Genomic DNA, 12295 nt, shown 5'->3' with positions numbered 1-12295 from the left:
TATTCTCGGCTTCCCAGACCAACAGACAACACTTTCCATTTTTCCCCACCAGGAATATGATAATTCCAGCCATACTCGAATATCCATCTGAAGATTGGCATGGAAAGCATCACTAAAAAGGACAAATTTCATATCTTTTGTGTCACCCAAGGCAGGAAACTTGAGTGTGCATTTCTCTAAAATTAATTTTTAAAAAGTTTTATTTGCCCTCTGAACCTGCTCAGCCGTAGTGCGTTTCATCATAGTACTTAATTTCAATACGTCATAACTGGCATCGGGCCTTGTCTGAGTGCACACAGTCAGTTTAACTGTCCAATCAAACTTCGTAGCTGGTCTGTTTCTTCCTTGGATGCAAGATCATCTTTCTGTGAGGACCTGGCCCAATTCATTAGGATATGATTAATACTTTCTAGGTATGATTGTTGATTCAAGGTTACTCCTGACTAGTCTGATTAATGTCTAACCATATATATTTAAAGACTCCCAAAGCCTGATTTCCAATCTTAAATTCCTCTTTTATCTTATCAATAACAAATTGCTCAAGTTCCATAGAACCTCCCCATAGAAAATCATCAATGTGCAATACAAGGATGCTTGGCAGTTTCTTTGTGATACCAATAAAACATTGCTGGGTCCGCTTTCAGCAAGCCAGACCTAACTGAGAAATACCATAGTCTCGATGCATCATTTAATCTATAAACACATTTGCATCACCTGCTTCTTTAGGTGGTTTCTCTTTGAAAATTTTCACCCTGCAAAATGCAGCTTTTATATCAATCGACTTACATTCCCAATAATACGTGGCTAAGAGAGCAAAGAAAATCTTCAAGATCACTTTTCTAATCCATTCTAACATTGTGATCACCCAGACTCTCTTGGAAACCCTGAGCTACTAGTCTTGCTTTAGCCTTATATGTCCCATCAGGAAGTACTTTATCCGTACACATCCACCTGTGCAATAAGGCTGGTTATCCCCTATCCCCTAATTTAGTGTCTGCTCTGATGTGCCAAGATGGGCCATCTGTCATTTGTTCATATTGTTCTTTCCAGAATGCTTATCCTTGACCTGCTATTATCACATTCTGCTTTCTGGCCTTAATGTTACCATCAGCACCTCCTTTAACCAGTACCACTATCATTAACACGCCTTTGTCCTTTTGTTCATGACATCTTTGGCAATCTGTCCTTTGCCCCCACCTATCGCTGGCCGTCTATCCAGCTTCACCTGCTCCACTCTCCTTAAACAGTATAAATTTCATCACATTTTTACCTCTCTTTAGCTCTGAAGAAGAGTCAGTCTCGAAACGTTAACTCTGCCTTTCTCTCCATAGATGCTGTTAGACCTGCTGAGTTTTTCCAGCATTTTCTGTTTTTGCATCAATTATATGCCCAATCTAGTACCAATGGAGCCTAAAACTAGTGTTGCATGTTGGGCAGCAGTTACAAAAATCACCTCATTTTCCTTTCCATTGAAAGCAATCTGCAGGTGACCGACCCACAGCATCAGTTTCACACTCTGACTTTAAGTTGAAAATGTCCCCTCATGCACCATCTTCATTTTCCTTGTTTTCAAATCCCTCCATGGCCTTGCCCCTCCCTGTCATCTTCTCCAGCCTTACAACCTTCCAAGGTATCTGTACTCATTTATTTCTGGCCTTTTGAGCATCCTCGATTTTATCTATTCCACCATTGGTGAGCATATGTTTAGCTGCCTGGGCCCTAAGCTCTAGAATTCCCTCCCTAAACCTCTCCACCTCTCTACCTCGCTTTCTTCCTTTAAGACACACCTTAAAACCGGCCTCTTCAATCAAGCTTTTGATTATCTGCTCTAATAACTGCTTATGTGGCTGACAGTCATATTTTGTTTTACAGTGCCCCTGTGAAGCACCTTGAGTTTTTTTGCATTTAAGATACTGTGTAAATACAAGCTGATGATGTTGTTGGCCTATATGGTACTACTACATGTGATTGTGGAAGAATATACCATGTGTTACTGACTGTTTTGTATGGTGCTAAAACAGTTCTCCCTCTTTCTAGGATACCAGTGCTGTGGTAATGTTACCAGGACATAGCACAGCTGTGTACTGTGCAGTGATCGCAGCGAATGGAGAGTTAAGCCTGGGCCTTGGAGACATGGACATTCACTGTCAAATAACAGAGCATTATGTAAGAGAGACCAAGCTCCTCACCCACAGTCCCCTGTCACTTACTAAACTGACTGTGGTGGGCCTTAAGTTTCAGAAACTATACACAAAAATAGAGAAATCAAACTAATTTATTTCTCCCTCAAGAGCTTTCTTGGCAAGTGCATGATGTGGTATTGAATCATACAAAGCTGAAGGTCCCATCTTTGGCTCTTGACCTATGCTGTCCATTGAAGTCAATGGGGAATTGAATAGAACATGGTGTACAATGGGTGTCTGAGCCAAACCACCCGTTCCTGCCACTTGGGTTGGGTTGAAATCAGGATTAAATGATATGTATTACTGTCTCTATCACTTATCAAGCACCCAATATTAGGAAGAATTGATATAGTTTTTGTGAGATATCGACTCTTATCTCCTTTCTTTCCCACAGAGTTTGTTCTCCTGGCACCCCCATTCTGATCCTCTCTGTATTTCTGGACTGCTTGTTATTTGTAGGTTTCTAAGTTCAAGGAGCAACTCCAATCAGCCTCATTGGTGTGTCTGGATGGAAATATCCCCACGTCAACCATCAATTATGTCTGCAGCCTTGCAGAAGAACACGGAATACCGGGTAATGGACTGTTACAGGCACATAATGGAATCAAGTAAAGTTTTACATCATTAACTCAGTATTTCAAACCAAACAAAATAGTAGTTCTGCTTCCCCAGTGGACCAGTTGATGATGATTATACAATGTGATGTGGTTCCACTGTTCAGTTGTAGCTAAGACCACTGCACTTCCAGGTTATTTTGTAGTGAATCAGTACAACAGACCCCCACATGTAAAGGCCAACCTTTGGTTTCTTTACTGTGTAACATAACCAGGTGCTGAGAGCACAGAGTTTATTCACTGCTGGTTTTATCAAAGCAGGGATAGCAATGATATTCATTTTACCTTCTGCACAGAAAGGCTGATGTCCTATAGGCAGCAGAAGCAATATTTAGAATTTTGCTGCTAAAGCCATAGCATGTTCAAGAAAACTTCACCACATTTTTTTATCCATTGTCTTGTTTGTAGTGTTGTTCGAACCGACAAACAGTGTCTCGGCTTGCAAACCATTCAAGTCAGATAGTTGGAAAAGCCTGGCATACACATCACCCAATCTGATGGAGCTACGGTCAATGAATGAAGTGCTCGGATTACCAGTACCAGCAGGTGGCTATTTCCAATGATTTCGCAGCATGTTTCAAAACAGGTTTGAGCCAATGTAGATAAAGGGCAGAATTTTAACTACCAAGGGGAGGCGGGTTCAGGTACGAGCAGAAGATTAAATGGTGCAGAGGCAGAAACCCGATATAAAACCACCCAATTCCAGATTTAACCTGCACAGGTTTGCTGGTGAACTGTGGAGCTGTTGGGCAAGTAATTAAAATATTTAAATCCCCAATTAACTGTGAATTTAACCCAGCATTCTGGCTTTAACAGCCAATGGATGGGTTTCTCAAGATATGTGGAACTAGTAAGAGTCAACCAGGTGTGTACACAGTGGGGAGTGCTTCTTCAGTGAAACTGACAGGCTGGGAAGGCTTCAAACATTGAAACTGAATAACTGCAACCCTGCCTGGGTGAGAGGCTGGTGCTCAAAGCGCTCCTACTGCTTGACAGGTGTTTTCCAGCTTCTTGGAAGTCAGTTCACTTATATCTTGGACTTCACTCACCCTGATTCTGCACTTCCCTGCTATCAGTCTTCACTGCAGGATGGGAGCAGCTTATACAGCTCTGGTTTGCACCTCTGATGAGGAACAAGAAGAGCAGCAACACCAACAGCATCAGAAGTAACAAGAGCAATGCCAACACCAGCAGCAGCTGTCTTCTCAGTCACACACTGATCCAAAGGGCAGAGGGAAGGGCCACAGAGACCCCCAACACAGGGTGTGCACACCGAGGATCAGTTCTGCCAACATGTGTGAACACCAGTGTCTCAGGAGGCTTAGGAATTCATGGCAAATTGTTGCTGACATGTGTGGCCTCCTGGAGATAGATTTCCTTCCCAGTGGAGCAGGTGGACACACATTGCCAGTGACCAGCAGTGTGTCTGTCTAGAGGACCACCCCGGGTCTCTCCCTCTCTGAGGTTATGCACTCTCTTCTGAAAGGAGAGAAAACAGAGGGTATGAGTGTTGGCAATGGCTTGTGTGAATCGAAAGGAATAACAGCATTTATGGAGGGTGAGTGTAAGGCAAAGGTGTGGGAGGACAAAAGGGTGAGGGTCAGTTGGCTGTTCGGATGGGGGTGGGAGATCCCTGAAGAGACATGAATGAGCGAAGCTGCAAGCCGTATTGTTCTGAGGAGTGCTGGGGAGGAGAATGCTGGGAGAGTTAGAGTGTGGGGCTTGGCACCTGACAGTGTTATGCCACTCACCACAACCACCCTCCTGAGGTCCTGGATCCCCTTGGTGCACTTTTGCCCATCGGAGGAACTATACCTCTGTTGCTCACTTCCTCAGTTGCTTCCATCCATGCCTACTTGGTTAAAGAGAGTAGCCTCTTCCTCCCCTCCTTGACAAACATCATCTCACTCCAGTCCCTCAAATCCTGGGGGGAGGTTGACAGTCTTCCCAAGTCTCCTTTCCATTCGTGTAGCTGCTGAAACCACAGAGATCAGTGTACATTTCAGGCATTCAGAACCCCTCTGGGGTTGCTCCAGCCACTCTGGAAATTTTTATCCTGTTCTTGGACTTTAAATCTTAAACTCGTGGACAATCTAACATGGCTGCTGCTTTGTCTGCTTCTTATTAACTGTTGTATTTGAATGCAGGACACGGTTATCAGAGCTGATGACAGGAGACAAAAGTAAATGTAACTTGTTATTTTATTCAAACAGTGTAGATGCAGAGAGTGTTGGGTATGGTGCCTTGCCAGTATGAATGGACATAGCTATCTGCCATTAGTTGGATCTATCAGCTGCTGCGCTCAGCATCCACTCTTAGTTTGAACTTTCCTTTAATGTCTGTAAAGTTATCATCCAATTTTCCTCAACTGTACAGAGTTGCCCTCAGTGATGGATGATGTCATTGGTGTTGCACTGGACATGTCACGGCCACTGTTGAAACACTTGAAATGTGTGATTGTAACCTTGGGTCAACAAGGTGTGCTTCTATGTGGTAAAAGTGAAGAAGGAACTATTTCTCTTCAACCAAAGAAAGCCCCTAAGGTTAGCAATGAAATTGGAATGTTCGCTCATTGGTGAGTGACCCGTCTACAGCGTCTGTTTGTTGATTCACGGAATATTGACATTAATTTTGGTTCCTTCTCAAACATTCCACATGTTGTTTTGCCAACAAGATGAACAAGCATCCTGGTGCAAGGCCACCAGTCACTTGTGAACAATCACTATGAGGTATGAGGCAGGTCAGGTAACCCAATATATATCGCATTGTGGTGTGCTGCCACAGGCCAATAATTCCCACACAGTAACTCCTCAATCTTTGCTGTGTCCTTGGCCATTGCGGCATATTGGGAATTGGGTGTTGCCTTGAAAATACATAGAAGTTAAAACATAGAAACAGGCCATTTAGCCCTACCACTCTGCTAACATTTCCCTCAACACAGTGAATAGCTTGAATTACATTTATCCACCTTGTTCCTATAACCTCAATCCCTTTTCCTGCATCCACCTATCCAATCTAATCTTAAATATCAACAGATTTTACCTCAAATTCAAGCCCTGCAATTCAATTCCACAACCTTAACTCTTTGTGTGAAGAAGTTTCTCATCATTCAATCTTGTAGCTATCGACCTTCATTCTTGCCCCCTCAACTACTCTGCTTCTATCTACAGTATTTCATAAATATAAGCACTTCTGTTGCACCTGTAGATGTGTACTACCGAGAGGTTTCTTTAGCTGAACAATGAACTTTACTTACAGAGATGCTGGATTAGCTGTCTGCTTCCAGCAAGGCCACCATACACTCCCCAGGATTGGAAAACTCCACCCCCTTATGAGATTCCCCACGCTCGGTGTTGATTGCCTGTTCTGACCATGTGACCCTCACTCTGTAAAGTTGGTCTTAAAGCAACAATCATCACATCCTCCCCCTTTAATTATTTGTTTTTCATTCCTTATTTACACAAATTACTTTATACAGGTGATTAAAAAACAATATCAAAAATCTTAGAAATAATCACTTTGTCATGAATTCAGATTATACACTTAGGTCCAGTAATTACAAATCAAGTCGTTGAGGGGGTTTTCTGTTCTGGGTAGAGCGGCGTAATTCTAGAGCCTGAGGGTCTCCCACAGGATCAACACTAACAGGAACTGGCACAGGCAGATCATCACTATTTGATTCAGTAGAGACATCAGTTATGTCTATAACAGGATGATCAGGTACTTTGGTGCTTATGGCTTTGATAACATTCCTTAGTAGCAACGCTGACTGTGGAAGCATCTCCCTGCTCCTCAGATGATCCATGTGTTTATGAACAATCCAGCCTTCCATGTCTACTTGATATGAAAGTGGATGCTGAGTCTCATAGACAATAATTCCTGCGATCCAACTTGAACCGCTACCAAAGTTTCTTACATATATGGCTTCATCTACTGTAAACTTCTGGGATCTACTATGCAAATTCTTGCTTGTTTTCTGATTACCTTGGTTCTTCTCCACCCTCCCTGCCAAATTTGGAAATATGAGGCTCAGTCTTGTTTTGAGAAGACGCTTCATTAGCAGTTCTGCTGGTGGAACTCCTGTTGTTGCATGTGGAGTCGTGCGGTAGCTAAGGAGGAAGTATGAGATTTTGGTTTCCAAGGTTCTTCCCAAAATTTTTTTAGTCCTGACTTGAAAGTTTGGACGACTCTCTCAGCTAGTTCGTTTGATGCTGGCTGATAAGGTGCAATTCAGATATGTTCAATGTCATTTAGATTGAAGTTCTGAAATTCAGCACTTGTAAATACAGCTCCATTGTCTGATACAGTGACTTCGGGCAATCTGTGAGTCGAAAAGCATTGGCATAACTTTTCGATGGTGGAATGCGATGTAGGTGACTTCACCTCAGAAATCTCCGTCCATTTTGAGTGTGCGTCAATTATGAACAAAAACGTTGTGCCTCGGAATGGACCCGCAATAGTCTATATGGATCCGCACCCGTGGTCAGTCAGGCCATTCCCATGGGCGGAGTGGGGCTGTGGCTGGCAACTTTTGTTGCAGTTGACAGTGCTTGACTAACTTCTCAATTTCTGCATCTGTGCCAGGCCATCACACACAACTCCTGGCAAGCATTTTCATTTTAGAAATACCGGGATGAGTGCTGTGTAATTCAGTTAGGAACAGTTCCCTGCCTGGTACAGGAATGACTACTCTTGTTCCCCAGAGTATGATGCCATCCTGCCAACTCAATTTGTATTTGTGGGTAAAAAATTGTTTCATTTCCTCGGAAACTGGCTCATTTAACTATCCTGTAAGTATCTGGATTCTCACTTCGGACAGAAGCGGATCTTGATTGGTTCAGTTCCTGATTTGCTTTGCATAGTCTGGCTCTTTGTTTAAAAAACTCAATGCAAGGACGATTTCTTGGGGTACAGGAGTACACAAGATGCTTTCTTGCAAGGGTAAGCGGCTAAGAGCATCCACGTTCGCTATGTGTTTCCCAGGTCGCTGTTTGAAAGTGTGTTCATGGGCGGACAGAATTAATGTCCATCGCTGAACTCTTTCTTCTTTGAAAAGGCCCAAAAGTGATTTATGATCGGAGGCGATAATAAAGTGCCTGCCATGTAAGTACTGGTGGAATTTTTTAACTCCAAAAACTATTGACAATCCCTCCTTCTTGATTTGCGAATAACCTTTTGCTCTTGATACATAACCTTTCAGAGCCATCGTCCATTTCATGGAACAATACTGCACCAACGCCATATGGAGAAGTGTCGCAGGTCAATATCAGCTCTTTAGAGGGGTCGAAGTTCACTAACAAGGTTAAGGAGTGCAGCAGGTGTTTCACTCTAAAGGCTGCCTCCTGGACCAACGATGGCATTTCTTCAGCAATAAGTGCAAGGGGGGCCAATACAGTCAATAAGTTGGGTAAAAATCACCCGTAGTAGTTTACCATCCCTAAAAATGATTTGAATTCGGTGACATTTGTCGGGGAAGACGCCTCCTTTATTCCCTTAACCTTTTCTTCCATAGGGTTTAATCCATGTGCATCTACACAGTGCCCCAGATAGGTAACTTTGGTGGTTTGGAAAGTGCATTTCCCCTTTTTTAGGCTGACTGCAGCTTCCAGATATCTTTTTAATACCTCCTTTAAATTTGCTAAATGCACAGCCTCTGTCAATCCAGTCATGTGGACATCATCAAGGTATACTATAACCCATGGTAATCCATGTAACAAACTCTCCATCATCCTTTGAAATATTGTACATGCTGAGAACACGCCAAAAGGTAGACATGTATACTGCAATAGGCCTTTGCGTGTGTTTATTGTGACATACCCCCCAGGATGTGTTATCTAACTCGAGTTGCTTGTACGCGTGGCTCATATCCAACTTAGTGTAGGATTGACCCCCTGCCAGCTTTGCGTAGAAGTCTTCAATTCTTGGAACTGGATATTTTTCCAACTTGGCAGCCCGATTAACTGTTAGCTTATAATCTCCACAAATGCACATGGTCTCATCCGGTTTCAGTAGGGCTGCCCATTCTGAAAATTGAACTGGCTGTATGAGGCCTTGTTCCTCCAACCTGTTTAACTCAGCATCCACTTATTCTCTTAAGGCATATGGTACTGGTCTTGCCTTAAAAAATCAGGGAGTTGCCTCTGGATCAGCATAAATCTTGGCTTGCATGCCTTTGATTTTTCCTAATTCGTTGTGAAAGACACTGTCATATTTTTTTTAAACAATTCTATCTGTCCTCCAGCTTGCACTTGAAAAATCTCGGACCAATTTAACTTGATTTCTTTTAGCCACTCACGGCTCAGGTGGTTTGGTCCTTCCCCTGTCACTATTATTACTGGGAGCTGGGCTGACTGCTGCTCATAGCGTACAGGTACAATAGCCATACCTTTCACTTTTATGGCTTCTCCCGTGTAAGTCTTCAACTGGGCAGAAGTTCTCTCCAGGCTTAAGGGTTGGGTACCTTCTCTCAGGTATGGAATGTGCGCTCGCCCATCACTGTGGCTAATGCCCCTGTATTCACCTCCATAACTAGAGGCTTCCCGTTTATACGGAGTGTGACATTAATAGGATTTGGCTTGACTGCTTTAAGACTAAAGAGAGTGAATGTCAGAATCAGCAATTTCAGGCACTTTCACATTCCGTGTTTCTAACACCTTTGCTGGCTGGTTACTTGGCAGTATGGACTTAGCTCTGCATTGCTTTATCAAATGTTCTCTCCTGCAACAGTAATAGCACTCGGCCTCCTTAAATCTACATGTTTCAAGAGTTTGGTTACCCCCACATCAGTCTCATTTCAACTTCAGGATCTGTCTGATTGCCTCCAGTATGTTTTTTTAATTTCTGGATGATTGGGAACGATTCCCGCTTTACGGCTGCTTCTGCAGTTTTGGCGCCATACCTGGCTGCAGGTTCCCACCCTAACTGGTAAATGGCACCATTTTGCAAGCTCTGTCAATCCTGCAAATCTTTTTCAGCGCTTCCCATGGCCAGCGCTATCTCCATTGTTCACTTAAAATTTATATCAACTTCTGCCAGCAATTGACGCTGAATGGCATCATTGCGCACGCCACAAACTAACTGATCCTGTAGCATGTCATTCAAGGTCGCTCCAAAATCACAGTGCTCTGACAGTTGCTTCAACTTAGCAATATAGGTCATGATCGATTCATCTGGGGCCTTCACCCTCATATTAAATTTGAATTTTTGCATAATGTCTGATGGTTTGGGATGAAAATGGCCCTTCAGTAAATCCACGAGCTCACTGAACGATTTGGAGTCAGGCGTGCTTGGGCCTGTGAGACTGCGAATAAGCTTGTAGGTTTGACTCCCACAGACGCTCAAGAGAATTGTTTTGTGCTTTGCCTCCTTCCCTATTTCGTTGGCCTGGAAATAAAACTCGAGGCCCTCGATGTATTTGAGTACAGTCCTCCTTGGAGGAGTAGAATGGGTCAATCCTCCCAAAGAGAGGCTTCCTGGTGAGTATATATTTTTTCCTTCTTCAAAATGAGGTACTCTCAGTTGTAGGGCGAGAGGTTGCCAGATGTAGAAACGTACTACCAAGAGGCTTCTTTAGTTGAACAATGTATTTCATTTACAGAGCTGTTGGATCAGTTGCCTGTTTCAAGTAAGGCTACAATACACTCCTCCAGGCTAGGACCAACTCCACCCCCTTATGAGATTCCCGGTGTTGATTGGCTGTTCTGACCACGTGACCCTTAGTCAGTAAGGCTGGCCTTAAAGCAACAATCACCACACGCCACTTGATGATTTGTGTTGGTCAGCTGAAAACTGATCCAATCTTTCATGTTTTTCTTCATATTTCCTTTACCAGGCTGCTTCCAGGTGAATCTGCATTGTGTCCACTCTTAAGTCTTAGCACCCTTTCAATAGCATGGATCCCTGCACTACACTCTAATAGAAATCCACTTAAGGTTTTATATTAGCACATCACTATCTTGATATTCTACACCAGGAGATAAAACCTAGATTTTGCATGTTTTGACATCATCTGCAAATTTCAATGTCACCCCCTCCAATCCTCTGTCCTAATCATTGCTGAGAACATAAAAACATAAGAAATAGGAGCAGGAGTATACCATATGGCCCATCGAGCCTGCTCCGACATTCAGTATGATCATGGCTGATCTTCTGCTTCAACTCCACTTTCTCACCTGCTCCCCATACCCCTCGATTTCCCGGAGAGACTAAAAATCTGACTATCACAGCCTTAAATATGTTCAATGACAGTGCATCCCCAACCCCCTGGGGTTATACATAATGAATGGAAATGTCCTCAGAACTTTATCCTCTGGGGCACATCTGCCTATTTACAAGCATTCTGGAAAACTGCCTCAACCTCTACTTGGGTTTTCTACCTGCTCCCTAATTTTAATTCAGTTTGATATCCTACTCATTCCATACCTCAATCTTCTCATAGTCCAGGTACACCACATCCTACAGTCTGATATGCAACAAAACATCCAGACCATTGGTCTGGTCTGCCACGCCAATAAATTGAATTCATTTTTGTCACTACTATGTTTGTAGCTTTGTTACTAACCTCTCCAATGGGAGCTCTTTGATGCCATTGATATTTATTTGATAGCCTTGCCCAGATACTTAACTTTTCCTGCAGAAAACTAGAGCTTCAAATCCGTTTGATAGTGTAAATTTTCTTGGGCAGTCCTGTTCTAATTGTTCCTTTCCCCACCCCTCAGATAGTCATTCATCTTTCCTCCTCCACTGGTATGTTCCCTAATTCTTAAAGCATATAATTATGCAAGGATGGGTGCCAGGTCAGAAGATTGGAAAGAATATAAAGAACAGCATAAGATGACAGATTCAGGGAAGGTTCCATTGGATTGGAAAATAGCAAGTGTAACTCCTTTTTTCAAAAATGGAGGGAGACAGAAAGCAGGAAACGACAGACCAGTTAGAATAACATCATTATCTTGATATTCTACATCAGGAGATAAAACCTAGATTTTGCATGTTAGGGAAAATGTTAGAATCTATTATTAAAGATGTTATAGCAGGGCACTTAGAAAAAATCAAGGCAATCAGGCAGAGTCAACACGATTTTGTAAAAGGGAAATCATGTTTAACCAATTTATTGAAGTTCTTTGAAGGAGTCACATGTGCTGTGGATAAAGGGGAACCGGAGGATATACTGTACTTAGATTTCCAGAAGGCATTTGTTAAGGTGCCACATCAAAGCTTATTGCAGAAAATAAAAGGTCAGGGTGTAGAGGGTAACATATTGGCATGGATAGAAGATTGGCTAGCTACCAGGAAGCAGAGAGTTGGCATAAATGGGTCTTTTTCTGGTTAGCAGGGTATGACGATTGGTGTGCCACAGGGATCAATGCTGGGGCCTCAAACCTTTACAATTTATATATATGACTTGGATGAAGGGACCAAAGGAATGGTTGCTAAATTTGCTGACAACACAAAGAGAGGTAGGAAAGTAAATTGTGAAGAGGACATGAGGAGGATACA

General features: G+C 42.8%; 1 protein-coding gene across 5 annotated transcripts in view; it reads left to right on the top strand.

Moving 5' to 3' along the window:
• LOC144696668 (uncharacterized) overlaps window positions 1-12295 on the top strand; it is a 132671-nt gene that overhangs the window by 71686 nt on the left and 48690 nt on the right. For all 5 annotated transcript variants that reach the window (XM_078568239.1, XM_078568236.1, XM_078568237.1 and 2 more), the window contains 4 exons: window positions 2038-2166; window positions 2643-2757; window positions 3206-3343; window positions 5174-5340. In XM_078568239.1, the coding sequence (XP_078424365.1) occupies window positions 2038-2166; window positions 2643-2757; window positions 3206-3343; window positions 5174-5340 (549 nt within the window). The remainder of the gene's footprint in view (window positions 1-2037; window positions 2167-2642; window positions 2758-3205; window positions 3344-5173; window positions 5341-12295) is intronic.

The sequence above is a fragment of the Cetorhinus maximus genome, chromosome 22, assembly GCF_964194155.1.
Source record: "Cetorhinus maximus chromosome 22, sCetMax3.hap1.1, whole genome shotgun sequence".
NCBI lineage: Eukaryota > Metazoa > Chordata > Chondrichthyes > Lamniformes > Cetorhinidae > Cetorhinus > Cetorhinus maximus.
Note: the sequence above shows the minus strand (reverse complement) of the source record. Positions and strands in the feature narration are given on the sequence as shown.